The sequence below is a fragment of the Gopherus flavomarginatus genome, chromosome 1 (assembly GCF_025201925.1).
Source record: "Gopherus flavomarginatus isolate rGopFla2 chromosome 1, rGopFla2.mat.asm, whole genome shotgun sequence".
In the NCBI taxonomy this organism is placed as follows: domain Eukaryota; kingdom Metazoa; phylum Chordata; order Testudines; family Testudinidae; genus Gopherus; species Gopherus flavomarginatus.
The window spans coordinates 203,500,047-203,519,194 of NC_066617.1; the positions used below are offsets into that span (position 1 = coordinate 203,500,047).

Here is a 19,148-nt window from a genome sequence, read left to right on the forward strand (position 1 = left end):
AAGACAGGCTCCCTGCCTGCCCTGCTCCTGTGCTGCTCCCAGAAGAGGCCAGGATGTCCCTCTACCAGAACGCTAATATAGCTACAGTGGTAGTATGCTTATCATGTCTTACAAGAGCTATTTTGTGACAATAAATACATTTGATAATTGAGGATTTAGTTCTCTTGTAGAACACCCACTGTTCATTTTTTAAAAGACAAACTGCTGAGATGATTTATATCAATTTAACTGATCAGCACTTAAATGTGAGTCAAAGAAACACATTGTACTCTTGGAAAAAACAGATTTCTCTGTCTGACATTCACTAACACATTTAAAAGATAAGTGAAGAGATCATTCCTCTTAGGCCTGAAGAAATCTCTTTGCCCTATTCATGAAAATCTATAGAGTTGGATTTTGGCTGCCAGGCATACACAGGTATGTGCGCACACTACACACACAATCATGAGACCATAAGGAAGACAGGGTGCATGGGACAAAAGTTTTCTAGCCCTCTCTTGAATCATCTCCAAAGTTGTGGAGAGGATGCTCTGCAAACCATCTGCAACAGGAATGATGGCAGAATGTTCTGGGGTTAGGAGTGGGGCAAAGGTCCATACCTTGGTTTTCAAACATCCTTTGACCCAATGGCAATGGCAACTATATTTTCCTTCCACCAAAGCAGATTTGTCACGCTCCTAACAGGAATAATCTGTATCAAATGTATTTGAATATTGCTGCTTAGAATACTGTACAGGTGTAGGTATGGGGAGACACTGGTGTAGGAATGCAGGCAAATGTGTATACTTGCTCTTCCAGCCATTGCCTAAGGAAGTCTGAATTTGATCCACACCCCTCATTATCCATTTCTTTTTTTAGATTATATAATTATCACAATCACAGATGGAAAGAAACCAGCATAAATGTACAATCAAAAATTGTTTGAAAATATAGTGCAGACATGTAATCAGTAATGCTAAGGTATGAGATATCATATTTAACCTTTTTTATATAGCTTTAGTGGTAGAAGTACAAAGATGCAATTACATGACCTACGGGGTATAAATAATCATAATAAACTACTCAGATTAATACAAAAAATGATATTCCATTAATAAGCTATATACTCATTGTAAGCACCCACAATTAAAGGAAAATATATTAATCGAAAAAGAGGGAGCTACAGAGTCACCCAGAGAGAACATATTTAGAAAAATAAAAGTATTTTTATATATTACACAGTGAAAAAACAATTCACTGTCCTGGTCTTGAGTGTCTGCCTGTCTGTCTGCAGTAAGATATCAGTCAATTCGAACTCTCTAAAGTGTCTTAAAAATTACATTTTACACTTAAGCCAAAGAGATTCTCAGCAGCAAATGTCACTGACTGCCGGGCCATTCTGAAACCCTACCCTATGAACACTTCTAACACTGTTAACCTATTAGAGAAACAAGGTGGGATCAACACGGCTACAACAACACTGCAAACTATTAGCCTATGACCTATCAAGCTGATTTAAAAGTGGGGGGAAAAAAATTGGGACAGGATACAGTTGTAATAGGAGCAAAGCTATTTAAATTCCTTGTGCTTACACATAGCTCTTGATTCCACTACAGTGTTTCTTTAGTACATGGGAACCCTGATAAACAGGGCTATTTTCAGTGGAAAAAGATTATGATAGTATGGACCTTGAAATGTCTCTTAAACAAAGCATACTGGGAGAAGACAAAGGCTGAGTGGTAACAAGAAAATCTCAGTTTTAATGTTCCTTACTCATCCAAAGAGTAGATCTTTACATTAATAAAATAAGCACATAAATAAATAAAAGTCTTTGTTTTGTTTATAAACTGCAGCATTGGTTAAAAGTCTGTCAACATTTTAATTATGAATTCTTCTTTCCAAGGTCTTTAAACTTGGCCATAAAAATGTAGTCCCAGATGAAACTTAACATATTAGGTTACAGTTTTTTAAAAAAAGCTCTGATTTTTTAAGGCTATCAAGGTGTAAAAAGAACCAGAAGTGTGTTGTTGAAGATGATAATTTGCTTTTTCTAGACAGGAAAAATAGGTCTCTCTTATTTATTTTTCAAATTTATGGGTGATTAATAAATTGTGAGTTGGAAACACTGTTTTGGCTAATTTAAATTAACCAAAACTATGAAGTTCTTTCCTTGGAAATATATGTAAACATATTTTACCTCTTAAAATGGCTTATGGTAGATACTGTGCATTGGCTCAACTCTAATGGCCCCACAGGAGAAGATTCTTGGGTCAATGATCTACAAATTTAAAAATATTTACATTGGCCCTGACAAGACAAATTGTAATAGAACCATATAATCCATATTTTTAAAACTTTCTCTTTATGTATCCACCTACTCCAGTCAACATTATGAATAGCAAACTTCCTAGTTATATATTTACTCACTAGTCCAGAATGACACCACAGGAAACTCAATCACAAAAGTATATTCTTAAATCATAGTAAAAGGCCATACCTAACCTTTCAAAAGCAACAATCTGGGCCAAGCTCACACTGCTCTGCCTGTTTTTAGTTTCTTTGTTTTCTCTGCACAAAAAGGGAGTGAGTTAAGGCTGAATAGTTATCTGGATTTTCAGCCTTAACTGAATTTCCTTGTTTTTGGGATGTTAGGTCAGGTCGTTAACATTATAGGCTTGGTACTAGCACAAAGTAATCTTTCAACTTGAAACGTGTGATGTGGTAACCGCTCTTCTCCCCCCACCAGCTTTTGTCGGTGAACTGGTATGGTTAGATCTTTCAAATGAACAGGTGTACTTTCTCCCTTCTTGTGATATGAAAGAAGCATAAAACTTGATTACAGCAATTTATGATCTCCTAACTTGCATGGACTTGTATCCATGACACAAGCAGCTTTAGTTCAAATTCAAGACCTGGTAAAATAGGAAGTTAAAATTAACCTCAAGCCCTTTATAGATGAAAACCTCAACAAATAAACAGTGGTTTAGTGGCATGGCAACCTGCCCCTTTAAATCTATGAACTAGCCCAAGATGGCTATTTTGAGTTAGTTGTTTTTTTTAAAAAGTCGGATTCTGATGAACAGAGGAGTAGCCTGTGATTCATACTGGGGTGAGTTAAAGCAAAGTTTAAAACCACCAATTAAAAGCCTGCACTATACCTTTCTCTTGTCTATAAAAAGCCTAATGCTCTCTTCATTCAATAGGTGGTTACATAAAGTATGTGAAGCTGCAAATATTTACACATCAGCAGAGTAATAATATGGAAGATGTCAGAGGTATTTCATTTCTGTCGGGCTATATTTTGCAATTTAATGATGTTATTTAAAAAAAAACACACCCTCAAAGACCTGGCTCCTTAAATGTAACATTGGAACCCAGTCTGGAAATCAGACATTCTTCTGATTTTGAGAAATATATCAAAGCTCTGCTTCTCATTGACATGAAAGCCTCTTTACACTGCTGGGATAGCATGGCCTCAAAATGGGTGTAAACAAAAAGGAGTCTTTGCATAAATAGCCCTAAATTTTGACCGAAAGAGGCTTTAGCCTTAGCCTTATTTTACTGTTAGTGGCTACAAGTCTCACCAAGCTGTTCAAATTGTGGACAGGCTAATGTGCAATTTTCATGGAGGGGTTAAAAAACAACTAAACTGGTGATTTAGCATGAGAATATCAATGAGGAAACATTAGCAGTTCAATTGCACTCATTTTCTGACCTATTCCTATAAATTCACAGGCTAAATGTATCAAAATTGTATTTTAAGAAGCAAAGCAATATACTAAATACATTTCCGGAAGTAACAGCTGAATCCCTAGAGGAATGTGAAAAAGTTATATTGCTCCGAAGTTGCACTGCTGAAGAGTTTTAAAACAGAACAAGAAAAGAGGGATACTTGACGTTAAACCTGATACTCTGCTATGCATATAGTTTTCCAAAGTAGTTGAAGAATGCAAGTCTGCTACTAATACCTCTACCCATGTAGCCATAATAATACATTCATTTTCTTTTATAGGCATATATCTGAAGGCAGAAGAAATCAAACTTACTTTGTTCTCCAAATCAGACTCTAAGTAAGGGTGACTGCCTAAAGCCGTTAGAGACGTAAGACCAGATCCTCTGCTGGTGTAAATTGGAGCAGCTCCAGGAAGGACCTGTATGGTCCATGAACTTTTCTGCATACTAGTTTTTGCAATGCAATTCATGATAGCATGTTGACTTCATTCAACAACTCACTTACTTCTCAGTAGTGGCCAGACCCAGACCCCGTACGCACTGAAGTCAATGGGAGGTTTGCAAGTGACTTCAATGGCCCCACGATCAGGCCCGAGAAGATAAGGATACATAACGAACACTTTAGTTATGGAAGTAATACACTTTTCTACAAGTAGTGCAAAGAGTGCTGCACACTAACCCAGATTTTTAAAAATAGAACACTAAAGAAAAACTATTGATTTAAAACCACTATAACTAGTTCTATACAGAACACCAGGGGAGAAGCTTGATCAAATCTATTTCATTCTGACTGGAAGGACAAAGTTCAATTTCATCAAGCAACAGCATTTGCTAAGATAAATATGGTCATTTACCTTAATTTTAGATGTGTTTAATTATGCATCTGCATTTTTGACAATTTTGTAAAATGTACAGTAGTTATCAGGATAGTTATCCGATTCAATGCCCACTGAATTTCACCTGATTTAATGGATGCAAAGTAAGACGTTTTAATTCAAATAAAAGCTATAGAATATCCTTTTATCACACATGTTTGCTCTTTCTAGCAGTGCAAGTACTTAGTTCTACATTGGTCTTCTCTGCTAAACAATGGGCGGAGAGGGCTTTTGCGTGTGAATGGTTTCTTAGGAAAACCACTGCAAGCTGTTGACGTGTCTCCTTCACACATGCATATAATTAACTGACTAAATATTCATCAGGGAATACAGCTACATATACAAAAAGATCCAAGAACACAGATTTTTTTTTCTAAGAAGGCTTGAAGAATTACAGTCCCAAGACATCGGAGGATAACACAATGAACTCTACTGTCCAAGTGGAAGTTGCTACAGTAGATGCACGTTCAAAAGGTGCTAGACTTTAAAAAAAAATATTGTCACTTGTTAGCAAAAAGCCCACAGCTTTGTAAGGTAAGCAAAGAAAATCTGTTCTATGTGCCTTTCTCACCCTTATTTTCCTCCCACTGTGTTTAATCAAAACTTCACAAATGACCTTTGGAAATGGCATTGCCATTAGCGAGACAAGATGGGGCAGGTAATATCTTTCATGGATCAACTTCTGTTGGTAAGAGGAACAAGCTTTCGAGCTACACAGCGCTCTTCCTCAAGTCCTGAAGAACTGCTTTTCATGTAGGCCTCCCTACCATCATAGTTACTGTGCTGTCTTCCATGCATCTCCTGGTTACCAAAACAACATTGTGGCAGGGGGAAAAGCATCCTGAAGGGCCATCTAGTATTGCAAACTGTGTTAAGACTCTGATGACCAACAGCGGTTCCTTCACTGTAGGGGAGGGTTTCAGGTACTTACCCTGAATCTGACTCTGAGGCTGAGGGTTAAAAGCAGTGGTGTGGCTCAAAGAAGCTCGTGGGTTAGGTGTGGGGGCTGGGTGATGTGGGCTGACCCTCATGGCTGTGCGACGCAACTGCTCCAGTTCACTCAGACGCTCTGAAAAGGACAAGCTCCCGGGCTTTGTCTGCTCATCTAGTTTCTGACGATGTCCTAGTGTGGGAGGGGGGGAAAAAGATCAGAAAATCTCACTGACATATGCCTTTTTTTTCCCTTGATCCATTGGCAATGTACCTAACTGGCTAGTGGCCATCTGAAATTCAGCAAAAACTATTTGCTCCGTATTAACAGGAGAGACAATCAAGTCATGCACAATAATTGTATCACAAAGTGGTGTAACTCCTATGAAGTATGGACTACTCACAAAAAAAATCTGCTACAAGTCACAGCGCCCTATTATCCCTATTATTGTATATAAAAAAGGAGCATTTGGTGTGGCGAGGGCCTTTAAAATACATATTTTCAGCTTTTCTGACCTAAACCCTGTACCACAGTAGTTCCTCAAGCATTCAAACCTAGATTGTCATAATTCACTGCAAGTAGACAAGTATATGATACTACAGAAATAAAACTCCAACCCCAAACAAATAATTCTCTAGGATGCCTTAGGAACTGTTCTTTACAAATAAACAGGAAAGTAATACAAGAAACAGTGTTTAACGAATGGAAATTATGGGGAAACAAAGTGTCTTTACTAATATCAGGAGTTTCCAAAACATTAAGGGTTGGACTGTCCCCTCCCCTGCTGTGCCCTGAAGAACATCTTCTTGCTAGATAATTCTGATGCTTTCATTGCTATCTTAAGTGGTGTAAGCCAGTGCACAGTATGCTCAGCCACCATCCCATGGGAGTTTCAGGGCCAGTGGCTATGGGGGAAGCCCTGGTGAGCCCTGCTCCAGCCTCCTGGTAAAACTTTGTGGGACTGCTGGTGGTGGGAGGGTGAGGTGTGGAGTATGTGTGCTTGGGAGACAGCCTTTGGAGAAAGCAGAAAGCAGGGGAATGGCATAGATCCAGCACAGAACTTCCAAGGCCTATTGGTTCAGGGGATGAAAGCCCTGTTCAGATGCACAAGAGCATCATGAAAGGACAACATTGCTTCATCTCTTTCCTCCTTCCTGGGGGTGGAGAGGAGTTCACTAATTGCCTAAAAGTTTACATATTGTCACCACTTTCCATCCCATTTCTGTCCCTTTGCTTCCAGTTCTATATGATTAAGCTCACTGTCAAAATATCTCGTCATTAGAGCCCGACATCATGTTGTTGAATGGAAATGAAAGATTCTAGGTCACTGGTTTCAATGTGGCCCTGTTTGAGAGTGACCAACCCTGTTTGCCAGTGTTTAAAATATAAACATATAGCTACCAATGTTGGACCTGAGACATATCACCAAATGAACAGAAAGTGATCTCTGAACAGTTTTGTCTGTCCCCTACTGTATAATACACTCTTTCCCACAGCTCTAACAACACTTTAATCAAGACATGGGCATTTTTTTCATTCTAGAGGGGAAATGTACATTTAAAAGCAGTTCCCAGTAGCTGCAATTCTAAAATTAAATTCTATAACTCGCATTATGGTTCCAAATCTCACTGGCTCAGTTTTCTTCCTCCTACCAGACCCTTTGGCACAGCTTGCACTTTCTCAGATTCCACACTGCACTATAAATTATCTCAGGGAAAAAAAGATTAAAAAGACACAGTACAGAGTCGTGATTTTATCATTAAGAAGGCTTCAAGGGAAAAAAAAAGAAAGAAAGACTTTCATCCAACACTTTAGTAGTTCAAACACAACTTTCTTTCATTTGCCAGCAATGCAAATCTGGATTCTGATTCAAGTCCTTAGCTTATGGCACTTGACTTGAATGCAAACACACTGAGTCACGCAAGCTGTGTACATATGTAAAAATGTCTCATACATTCTGATTATATTAAACATGAGCCTGCTGGATTGAAGGTCCTGGGCCAGGATTCAGTCTATTGCCGTAATATACATTATTCTCAATCTGAAGTTCAAATCAATCAGTTTATGCTTTTAATTTAGTGCTCTGTGTAATGTTTTATCCCTTTAGCTTCCCTCTTTCTCTGTCAGGTGCTGCTCTCATGGCATCACATATTTTTCCTGTGGCATGGAAACTATGGGCTTGTCTGTACAACCTCTAAATATCTGGTGATCACTTGAGTAACCCCACTGAAGTCAGTGGGATGAGGGCTGGATAAAAGCTGGTGAGATGAGAGCTCCCCTTCCTGTTTCAATTTACTTTAAGCACTGTGAGAGTGCCCCTGCTCCAGTACCTCGGGTTCTTTAAACCCATTCACAAAATCCTCTCTCTAAGGCCAGGTCTACACTTAAAAATTAGATTGACCCTAGCTACGTCATTCCAGGCTGTGAAAAAATTGTGCGCCCTGTACAATGTATGGGGAGGGATAGCTCAGCGGTTTGAGCATTGGTCTGCTGCACTCAGGGTTGTGAATTCAATCCTTGAGGGGGACATTTAGGGATTTGGGGTAAAAATCTGTCTGGGGATTGGTCCTGCTTTGAGCAGGGGGTTGGACTAGATACCTCCTGAGGTCCCTTCTAACCCTGATATTCTATGATCAACCTAACCACCTGTGTAGACGTGGCTAGGTCAACAGAAGAATTCTTCCATTGGCCTGGCATCTCTCTGAGAGGTGGATTAACAACATTGACAGAAAAACCCTTTCCATCAATGTGTGATAATGGCAAACCTGTGCCACTGTACTGTAGCCTAAGTTAGCAGTGCAGTTCAGTGTGAAAGCCTGGCAGCAGGAATCTCTGTGGCAAGAGCAACGGATTAGAAGGGGAGGATTCAAACTGGGACTTTTAAAATTCCATTGATGTAAACGTTATTTAGAAGAATTACGGGATCCCACTGGCTCCATCTTGAGGAAACTATCATTTGTTTTGTGAGGCAGGTTTGTGACGGGAGCTATTGAGGTATCACTGGAAACGTCATTTCAGGTAAGTGCCACTTACAGCAAAAGTGGGTTGTTGTTTTTTAATCAGCTGAGCTACTCAGCCTTTTTCTACTAGATGACCCTGGCAGGCAGCAGTATAAGAACTTTAACTTCACAAAAGCCTACAGTATCAGCATGCAGTATCAGAAAAATATAACTAATATAAATGGTTTCCCCAAGCTAGAAAAAGGCATGGGCTGAGCATTGCTAGAATGACGTATCTATTTATTAGCTTTACTCTGAGCAGTTTCCACACATTGGTAATTGTATCCTCATATCATCTCTGTGAGGGAGGGATTTATTATTATCCCCATTTTATAGATGGGAGAATTGAGTCACAGAAAGAAGAATTGACTTGCCCATGGTCACAGAGTGAGTGACAGACTCCTGACTCCTAATTTAGTGCTTAATCACAAAACCATCCTTCCTCTCTATGAGAGGGTGGAGAATGATGGAACAGGAATTCATTCACAAAGCAGTCCTCTCACACTTTATAGCCCATGAAAATAGTGGCAGTATTGAGGTTAAAGGGAACAAAGGGAACCAGCCACAGCAGAGAGGCAGGGAGAAAATAACAGAGGTAATAATATTAAGGGTGAACATCAAAATGTTTAGGTGTTCTGTAGTTATAAAAGAATCATTTGTGGCAGGTCACTTGCCAGACAGTGATTTGTTTCCCCCTCACGGGTTAGCTCATTTAACAGTCTTCTTCTTGTTATCTTGTGGGCCAGATCCTCAGCTGCTATCAATTGGTGCAGTTCCATTGATTTTAATGGAGCTGTAGTGCTTTATAGCAGTTTAGGATTTGGCCCTGAGAATCTGATTCTCATCTCACTCCAGCTTGTGTAAATCAGAAGTAACTCCACTGAAATCACTGAGGTGGAAAACTGATGTAAGAAAGAGGAGAACCGGGCTCAGCGCTTGTAGTGCCAAATGATAGATTATACTCGACATTGGGGCCCAATCCTCCATTCCTTGCCTTCTCTAAACTCCCTCTGCTCTGTTGTGTCAAGTGTCCTTTGAACACAGAGAGGGAAGAAAGGGTGGCAGGTTTTTTCCTGGACTGCAAGGCCATGCTATTAATGCAATATTTAGGACTCTATTTAGAATAAACAGGGCATCCAATCTGGTTGAATCCCATTTTTTATATCCCTTTTAAATGTCATCTTCTTTGCACAGAATCTGAAATAAGGTGCATAGCGAAAACACTAACTTTTCTGATATTTTTACTGAAATACAACATGAAAGTCATTTTCCTCTTAATGGGGGAAAATGCACTTTTATAGGCTTTAAGAGACTGTAGAGCATTCAGCTTGAACTGAGTCCATCTGGCTGAAACACTGGATTTTGAAAATATCTTGGCAGCCCCCATTTTTTTGCACACTGAATGTTAATTGTAAATGTTTACTCATTTAGTGTTTAATATTGTGGCTGGCCATAGGGATACAATGTCAGCATTTCTAGCTGCCTCTTGAGGTGTGCAAAAAGAAATAAACTCCAGAGTTATCTTCCTTTAAACTCATTTTATTATTTATTTCTTTGAACTTGTTTTATATTTATATTTACAGAATCAGGTGAAAAAAGAAGAGAAGATAACAAGATATAAAATATAAATATGTTTAGTCTTCCAGTCCAAAACCTCAAGCTACATTAACTCCTCTTTGAAATTGCATATTACTTTAAGAATAGCCTTGGCAGAGTTCAATTTTTATTTTTTAAATAATTCCGATGGACAATATCTATGTTTATTTTTAAGCACATTTTTCAATTTTTATCAATTAAAATTTTCACCATTGTGGTACATTGGGAGAGGGAAGGTCAGACAAGAATTATTTTATGACAGTAGACATTGAAATTCAAAAAGTTAAAGCCTCATAACCTTTACAACACAAATTGTTAACATCACATGTCAAAACATGCAAAGTAAATATCCTTAAATCAAACTTTGTAAGTTTTCAAGCAGCGTTTTTCTTTCTTTGCCTACCTATACATTTCTGTGATCCTCAGTGGAATTGTTTCTCCATCAGTTTGTGTGCATACGGTGAAATCGACATTTACTGACATTGACCATTAAAAGGCTAATCCTTCCAAGCCAATTTATGAGTAAACAACATGACAATGATTTACAGAAGATAGATAGGAATATCCTTCAGTTTTATATCTCAGTTCCAATTATTGTTACAGTGAGAAAAAAGTGGGTGGAGGAGGGAATCATGCATTCAATTTAGCACATGGCAGCAATAATGGTTGTGGTTTTTTTTTTAAAGTAGTATACATCCCTAACATCCACCTTCCAGATGGTAGTAATATCAAGGTAGGTAGTTTTATCCCAAACAGCTTTGCATTGTGTCTATAATTCTGACTAGATTCAGTTATGTCAGTCATCCATCATATCCAAACTGACCACAGACCTGTGGGTGCTGGGAAGTGCATGAATAGGCTGGATATTATGTATGTGTGACATTCGCCTGAGCACTCACTGGCATCCAGATGGTCACCTAAAGTGGAATGTCTAGTGATGTCACTACAGAGTAAAGCCAAATACAAACTAACTGATACTGTGACATCATTCCTAGATGCATCTTCTTTGGCCATTCACAAAGCCAACCTCACCCATTTGGGGTCCTTTTGGGAGGACAGTTTATTTTTGGTGGGTATCTGCAAGCATGTATAGATATTAGACATTCCCACTATGATCCCTCTCTACTATGGGACTCAGACTTCACAACCTTAGCCGCCTTTTGGCAGCTCCTGAACTTGTCTGGGCATTTCTATTTCTCCACCCTGATAATCCAACTTGTACATGTCTTAAATTAGTTTTCCATGTTTTTTTTCCCATCCTCCTGTTTAAACCTATTCTGTTAAAAAAAAGTGCATGTTGGGTGAACAAGTACTGTACAGCAGTGGTTCTCAATCAGGGGTCCGCGGCCCAGTGGGGGTGCATGAACCCCTTCAGGGGGGCCGCGAAGCCTTGCGGCTGAAACCTGGTGCCCCGAGCCCCAGTGCTGAAGCCGGGAGTGGCACAGGGTTGAAGGCGGCACCCCTTCCCCCAGTACTGGAAACAGTGCAAGGATGAAGCTGGCGGCCCCCCTCAAACCAGGAGTGGCACGGGGCTAAGGCCAGCACCCCGCCCCCAAGCCCCTGAAGCTGGGAGCAGGGCAGGGCTGAAGCTGGAAAACTCCCCCCTCCCCCTCCAACAAGCCAAGAGAAGCAGGGGGCTGAAGCCAGAAGCCCCAGCACCTACCTCCAAAGCTGGAAGCCCACACTTGGAGTCCCCCCCGCCACACACACAGCCCCTAGTTACCCCCTCCCTACACCCCGAGCTACCTCCTTGCATGCGCACAGGCCCTAGCTACCCCTCTCCCTGCACTCTGAGCGGTTTTGAAACTTTTTGAACTGAGTCCCCACTTGGAGTTACATTTTTTGGTTACGTTCCCGCAGCCCAGACAGGCTGGGTGGCCTCCTGAGTGGAGGTGGTGCTCCCTCCCTAGATCCCGCCTTGCAGAGCTGGCTCGAGCCCTTACCCCCCAAATAGAAGTAAAACTAGGTCTATGCCCAAGGGTCCCCCATCCCCCCACCCAGCCCACAGCCCCAGCTGGGCCCTGGTGTTTTTATAGCATGTTGAGGGTGGCCTCAGCAAGAAAATGGTTGAGAGCCCCTGCTGTACAGCACTAATTGGTAGCTAGAATATATCCTACCTAAACCTTAACAAAAAGGGAATTTGTTTTGCTTCCCATTCCTCCACCAATGTTTCTACTGAATGGTGACATATATAGATATGGCTGCTGGCAAGCCAGGTGCCAGTTCATGCTAAGGTCCTCATGTCTCATCAGGACAATGACAGATACAGAGCTGGAATCTGACTGGCTCACTTGTGAGTTAATATTGATAAAATAGGTATCGGAATTATAAGAAAGTGTTTAGTATTTAGACTTTACTGAATGCTTGTGAGTTGCTGCGTGCATTAATCTCACTTGTAACATCTGTGCTCCATTTGGTAATGTAATATTTGAGTAGTTGTATGGTGAGCTTCTGTGACTGTGTGAATTGCCATCCAGGAGAGGGACACTAACTGGTGTGAAGAGCTGCTTTTCTACAGAAATTGTTACGCCATTCCCCAAAAAGAAGGCCCATCAATACCAGACAGGCTATAGCTGCATCTTACCCTCCCTACATGTTGATTGAGACACCAGCAACAAAAGGACTAAAGACTATTCTGCTCTTCTCCCCATGAGTCATGTAAGTGGACTTCTCCCATCAACTGAGTTTGCATATAACAGGAGAGGCATAAAACCCCCAAACCAAAGGAAGTTGGATTCTAAGGGGAGGGAGAGACAAGGTATTTCTAGGCATAAGCAAGAGATCTCCAGCTGCTTAGCCTGGGTTAGCCCTAAAGGACAAATGGAGCTTGCTGATTATAGAAACTTATATTACCTTTTGAAACCTAAGACAGTAACTCATTTGTGTGACTGCGTGTGCTTGCTTTAACCTTGTAAAAACCTCTCTAATTTCCTTTTGCTATTTAATAAGTTTTCATATAGTTTATTGGAGGACTGGCTACAAGCATTGTCTCTGGTGTGAGACCTAAAGCGCAATTGACCTGGGGTAAGGGACTGGTCCTTTGGGATGAGGAGTACCCTGAATATTGCTGTGATTCATGTTACACGGGGCCATTTATCACAGAGATATGCTTTCCTGGGTGGCAAGACAGACCGGAGTACCAGAGAGGACTGTCTGGGACTCCATGTTAAGGCTGTTAAAGTTCTGCACTTGATGTAGCTGATTGGTGAAATCTAAGTTCAGAACTCACCAACAAGTTGGAGTTTGTGCCCTGGTTTTTAACTGTCTGCCCTGAGGCTGGTACTCATGCTTATGCATCACTGTTGGGAGCAACACAAGGTTCATATGTGGAAATAGGCCAGCTTACTGAAATAACAATAATGCAACAGAGCATATGGAATGTTTTAAAGAAGAATCAGTTCATGGAAGTTACATTAGTTTGCAAAATTATACCCTCATCTTACTTTTTTTAACCACAACATATGTACTTTTAAAAGAGCTAATCCCTGCCAAGGTTAGAACACGAGAAATACACTGCCAAAAGCCTCCTTTATTTCTTTATGGTTGGCATTCTTCCTCACAAAAACTGCCTTAAAAATATACTCCAGACATGGGGCTCAGGCCTGGTTCACACTTAAAAGTTAGGTCAACATGGCTACTGCACTCAGCGGTGTGAAAAATCCACACTCCTGAGCACAACAGCTATGCCAGCGTACCCCCAGTGGTGACATAGTGAGATTGATGGAAGAATGCTACCATCACTCAGGGTGGCAGCATTCCTACACTGACAGAAAAACCACTTCCATTGCTGTAGGCTGCGTCTACACTACAGGGTTACGCCAGCACAGCTACAGCACTTTAGCTATGCAATGATAGTCCCTGGAATGTAGATGTGGCCTAAGACATAATTGCTGCCAACATGAATAAATGAACAGGTGTGGAAACAAAATAAAAGTATAAAATGATAGCTCTGTCCAAAGTAAAAATCTGAAGAGATATTAGTTTCATACTGAGAGACATTAGTTTCACACTGTTATTCCTTTTTGGTTAAATGATTTAATCAGTACATTTTAGGGCTTGCAAAAGGTACCAGACTGGGAACCTGGGAGAGTTAATTACTCTAGGCAGTATATACTTCCTGATCCTACCTTGCCTCAACTGGAATGACAACAATCTAAGACCTGGCCTAAAATTAAAGTTAGTTAAGGAAAAATTCCCATTCCCACCTAACCCCAAGTGTAGGCGCAGCTTTGTCAATGGAAGAGTCCCTCCATCAACCTAGTTACTGTTGTTAGGGGGAGGGAGAGCTCAGTGGTTTGAGCATTGGCTTACTAAACCTAGGGTTGTGAGTTCAATCCTTGAGGGGGCCACTTAGGGAATCTCAGGCAAAAACAGGTCCTGCTAGTGAAGGCAGGGGGCTGGACTCAATGATCTTTCAAGGTCCCTTCCAGTTCTAGGAGATTGGTATATCTCCAATTTTTTATTTTTTGGGGGGGGGGGGGGGGGGCAATGTGGCATTCCTTCCCCTACAGAAAAAGTCTTCCGTCAGCATTGACTGCGTCCACTTTACGGGATTATGCCTGCATTGCTGTAATAACCATTGTTCATGCTCCGAGTCTAAGCCATGTTACAGAGAATTACAACAGGAAAAGTGAATTTTCCCACCTTAGACGTTTACCGTTCAAACTTGGACAACACATGAAAACATAATCCCCTGAAAAAATTAGCTACACTATTTGTTTGCCTTGAACAAAATATATATATATCTTTGCATTCATTGAGTACATGGAAAATAATTTAACTCATGATTGTTTTGCTGTGCAATAGTTCAGAATACCTGACTTTTCAGTGAAATGGTTTGAACATTTTCTTCTTTGACTTAACAGTCCCTCCACTGTAGTAATACTATGTAGTGCCCAAGCAAGATTCCCGCTCATTGAGAGCTCATAAATTTCTTGTGCTTCTGCCTAGTCTTTATTTTATATTTTTGCACCACTTTTATTTCCTTCATTTTCTTTGCAGCTGCAGAGAGATATAGTAAGCTACTGTAAAGTATTTTGAAAGCAGAGCCTCTGAGTAGTTTCCAAACTGCATACAAGCAAGTTATTCTTTAAGCTTGTTTTCTTTGGCTTGGTGTTAGCAGCATAGAATGAGTCAAACAGTATTAACTTTCAACAGGGAAGTGATGTGGTCAACCAAAACTTCTCGTGGCTAGATTGTGAAGATAGGTAGAGCAGGTAACCAAGACCAGCCCATAATGCAGTGGGTAGGCAGGAAGGCACGCAGATTCTTAGTAATTAAGTCAATGTTACAGCCTAAACTTTTCCGCCAGTTTGTGTTAAGATTACACCGCAGGCTTACAGTTCCTGATCAGTCAGTCTTAGAAAGCTGATCAAATTAGTTCCTTGCCTCGAACTATTATACTTTGGATGAAAAGTTTGATGCTGTACAAAGAAATGGGAGCACTTTCCCTCACTGGCTGGTTTAATTTCCCTCACATATCTCCCCTCCTCCGTTTATACATACTAATCCTCACCTGTTCAGGGCTAAGGAGAACAAACAAGTTGCTCTTTCTGTGATATGCAGGCTAATATTGTTTCAGATATCGACAGAGTGTGCTGTAGGACAGACAAATCTTTCTCAGTTACTTCACAGATAGAAGTACGCAGCCTCCTCTATACACCATTCTCGCTCTCTTAGGACATCGGAGTCGAACTCCTCTGGCAGAGGCCATTGCACAACCAAAACGTGAACAGCCTAGCCCCCATGAAACACCTTTTAAAATTTGTTAAAACTCAACTGCTTTTTCATTTTGCCCATTGTGGCTGATAGGCAAAAGGCAAGAATCTGAATCACCTCTGGAACAGAATCCTTTTCCAGGAACTTGTTCATTCCAGTGTATCAGAGAAGGATACAACGATGACAGCCTCCAGTGTTTCTGTGTGTGTCTACATGAAGGAAACAACTACAGCATCTAATACCAGAAGACAAGTTTTGCTCTGACTCCAGCATAAAAGCATTTTTACTTCTGGAAATTAACCCCAATGTGAAAAACATGGCTGCTCACTGAGAAGCAACGACGCTGTGCAGACACAAAGCTATGCCTTCACCCTGAGTGCCTAGCAGTCTGTTAAACTCCATAACTAAGAAAACTTCTTACTAATCAGGACTCCAGAAAAGCTCGGCATTTACAGCAGATTGTTTTGAATAACACAGCGTGGTGTAGGAATATTTGACAATTTTTGCTTTTAAATTCCGGTTCTCAGGGGCACAACTCCCCACTCCTAGCCCAGCTCTGGGAGTAAGTGACAGGGCCTAGAAAGCAGAAGAACCACAGGTGTTCTGCTGCATGGAGGTGGAGAGAGGAAGTGGACTGTGGAGACGTCGTGTTATGGGACTTGGTGGAACTCCCTGGCACACACCACTGGACTTTGCTTCAGTGCAGCTCTCTCAACAGCAGTGCAGAAGGCATTTGGGGGAGGATGCAGAACAGGACAGAGGCAATGCCAGTAGGTCCACAAACTATATCGATCCATTGGCTAGCCACCCTATGTGGTAGGCACATAGACAGTTTATGTGCTGCAGCCTGGAAACTGCAGTTAGTTGATTGCACAGCACATCCTAGGCTTGATTCCATTTCCCCCGACCCCCTGCAGGGCCCCTACAGAAGCTTGAACCTCTCATTGCCTGAGGCTTTAAATCAAGGATCAGAATATGGTCCTTAATGACAAAGGAAGACTAAGGAAAGACAAGACCAATAAAATCTGAAAGAGTTAAACTGCCCAGTCTTGTGAGTTGCTGAGCAACCTCACTCAACATTGATTTCAGCGGAAGTTGAGAGTATTCAGCACTCTATAGGAATGGTTCCTAAGTGAGAAGGAACAATCAACACGTATATATCCAGCTGTCTACTCTGTGCTCTTTCTTCTGCCTGCTAAAGTAAATATATTATGTTAAATAAAATAACTTGATTAGGTTGCTTTGCTTACACACAAGTCTACTTGGTATTTCCCCATATTCCTATGGAACAGTCAGAAAGACGTACTTGTTCACCAGCCTTAATACTACAAGGTTCTCCTTGGATAAATGATGATCACCTCTCCTCTGTGCACTGCAGGGGTTTGGCAGTGCTGCAGAGTCATCTGGTAAGGAAGTGGAGAATTTACTGCTTTTTTAGGGAGGGATTTTCAAATGCACTTGCACTGGCCTAACTCTGCTCCAATTGACCTTATTGAGAGTTCTACCAAGACTTCAATGGGAGCCAAGTTAGACCAATGTTGAATATGTCTGAAGATCCCAGAATACAAATACAAGTACAAATAAATACTTAAAAATGTGCACTACCGTCAATAAATGAGAACTATGGTTGTAAAAGCAAATACCTACTACAGAAATGAGGTCAACAAGAATGAAAAGATTTAAGAGAAATTGAAAGATTTGGTGACTGTTTTAGATTCAAAATTGAACAGTTTGAAGAAAGATGGATCAAGTAGGATGAACTGATGATTACAAAAAACAACTAAAATAACTTTTATAACAAAGTGCATTCTTACTGCAATTCCTTCCTTATACTCCCTCAACTCTGCTATATATCTGACATCCTCTCCTTTACTGCTCATGTAAGAAAGGAACTTGTACTGTCAGCAAAACTAGAGACAAAGTGGTTGAGGTAATATCTTTTATTGGACCAACTTCTGTTGGTGAGAGAGACGAGCTTTTGAGCTTACACAGAGCTCTTCTTGATGTCTGGGAAAAGGACTCAGGGTATGTCTATACTACTCGCTGGATCGGCAGGTAGTATTGATCTATCAGGGATCAAATATTGCATCTAGTGTAGATGTGATAAAATCGATCCCCGATGGCTCTGCCATCGACTCTGGAACTCCACTGCGCTGAGAAGCAGAGGCAGAATTGCCGGGGGAGCAGCAGTGGTCAACTCGCCACCGTCCTCATGGCCAGGTAAATCGACCTAAGATATGCCGACTTCAGCTACGCTATTTGCGTAGATGAAGTTGTGTATCTTAGGTCAACCTTCTCCTCCTCCCCCCTCCCCCCGCCCAGTGTAGACCTAGCCTCAGAGTGCCACAGCTAAATACAAGCCGGAACAGATAAGGAGTAAACACATGTTGCAAGACACCATTCAAGGTGAAGTGGGCAGTTAACACTTCTACAGCTGTAGATTGTTGTAATGAGCCACAAATCATTTTTGGTGTCTATCAGAGTTACGAATTTAAGCTCTTAGGCTCATGAAGATGTTGTGCAAGTTTCCTCTCAGTGGTCAGATATGGAGCGATCATTTTGTAACAAGTGTTCACCCATGGGTGAAATGGTGTTTCTGTCTTTTATCCTTTTTCTATGTGAGTTCATTTGAGAGCGTAGTGATTGTTTTGTTTCATCTACATAGTTGTCGTTGGGGCATTTAATGCACTGGATGAGGTACATCACATGTTGTGATAGGCAGGTGTATGACCCATAGATCTTGAAAGGTGTGTTATAGGGGGTATCGATCATTATAGCAGTGGAGATATGTCTGGGATTCTGCATCTGTTGTTATGCTAGAGTCTAGTACTGCTTTGAGTTGGTGTCTTGGTCCTTGGGGAGCTTGCTTCTAATGATGAGCTTGGTGAGGTTGGAGGGCTGTTCAGGTTCCAGTGCGGGGTGTAGGGGACAACTATCAGTGTGCAGTCAGAGGTCTTTATCTCCTGTATTAAAGCGAGTTCTCCCGGGATATCTGCAATCTACTTTGCCTTCACCAAACAAGGGCATTCCACCAGAGGTTTTAAGTGTGTTAAGGTGTGTATCCCGGACTTTCTCCTTGGAGCATGTTCTGTAGTATCAGAGTGCCTGGACAGAAGATTTCTTGGTGTGTTTGGGGTGGTTACTTGATCGGTGAAGTAATCTGTGTGTTTCTTGTTTCATCTTCAAAGTACTTTACAAACAACAGTCGACTGATCCTCTCGTGAAGTAGGTGCTGCAATTAGCTAATTAAAACACCTAGGAATGTAGATGGGTAGAGCTTGTATATACTGAAGTTTTTTGCACAAGTGTATCTACAAA

General features: G+C 41.0%; 1 protein-coding gene across 7 annotated transcripts in view; it reads right to left on the reverse strand.

Moving 5' to 3' along the window:
* Positions 1 to 19,148, reverse strand: part of RUNX1 (RUNX family transcription factor 1) — a 219,772-nt gene that overhangs the window by 31,646 nt on the left and 168,978 nt on the right. For 6 of the 7 annotated variants that reach the window (XM_050929344.1, XM_050929393.1, XM_050929351.1 and 3 more), the window contains one exon: positions 5,518 to 5,709. The exons of the other annotated variant lie outside the window; for it this stretch is intronic. In XM_050929344.1, coding sequence (XP_050785301.1) covers positions 5,518 to 5,709 — 192 coding nt within the window. The remainder of the gene's footprint in view (positions 1 to 5,517; positions 5,710 to 19,148) is intronic. 7 annotated transcript variants of the gene reach the window in all.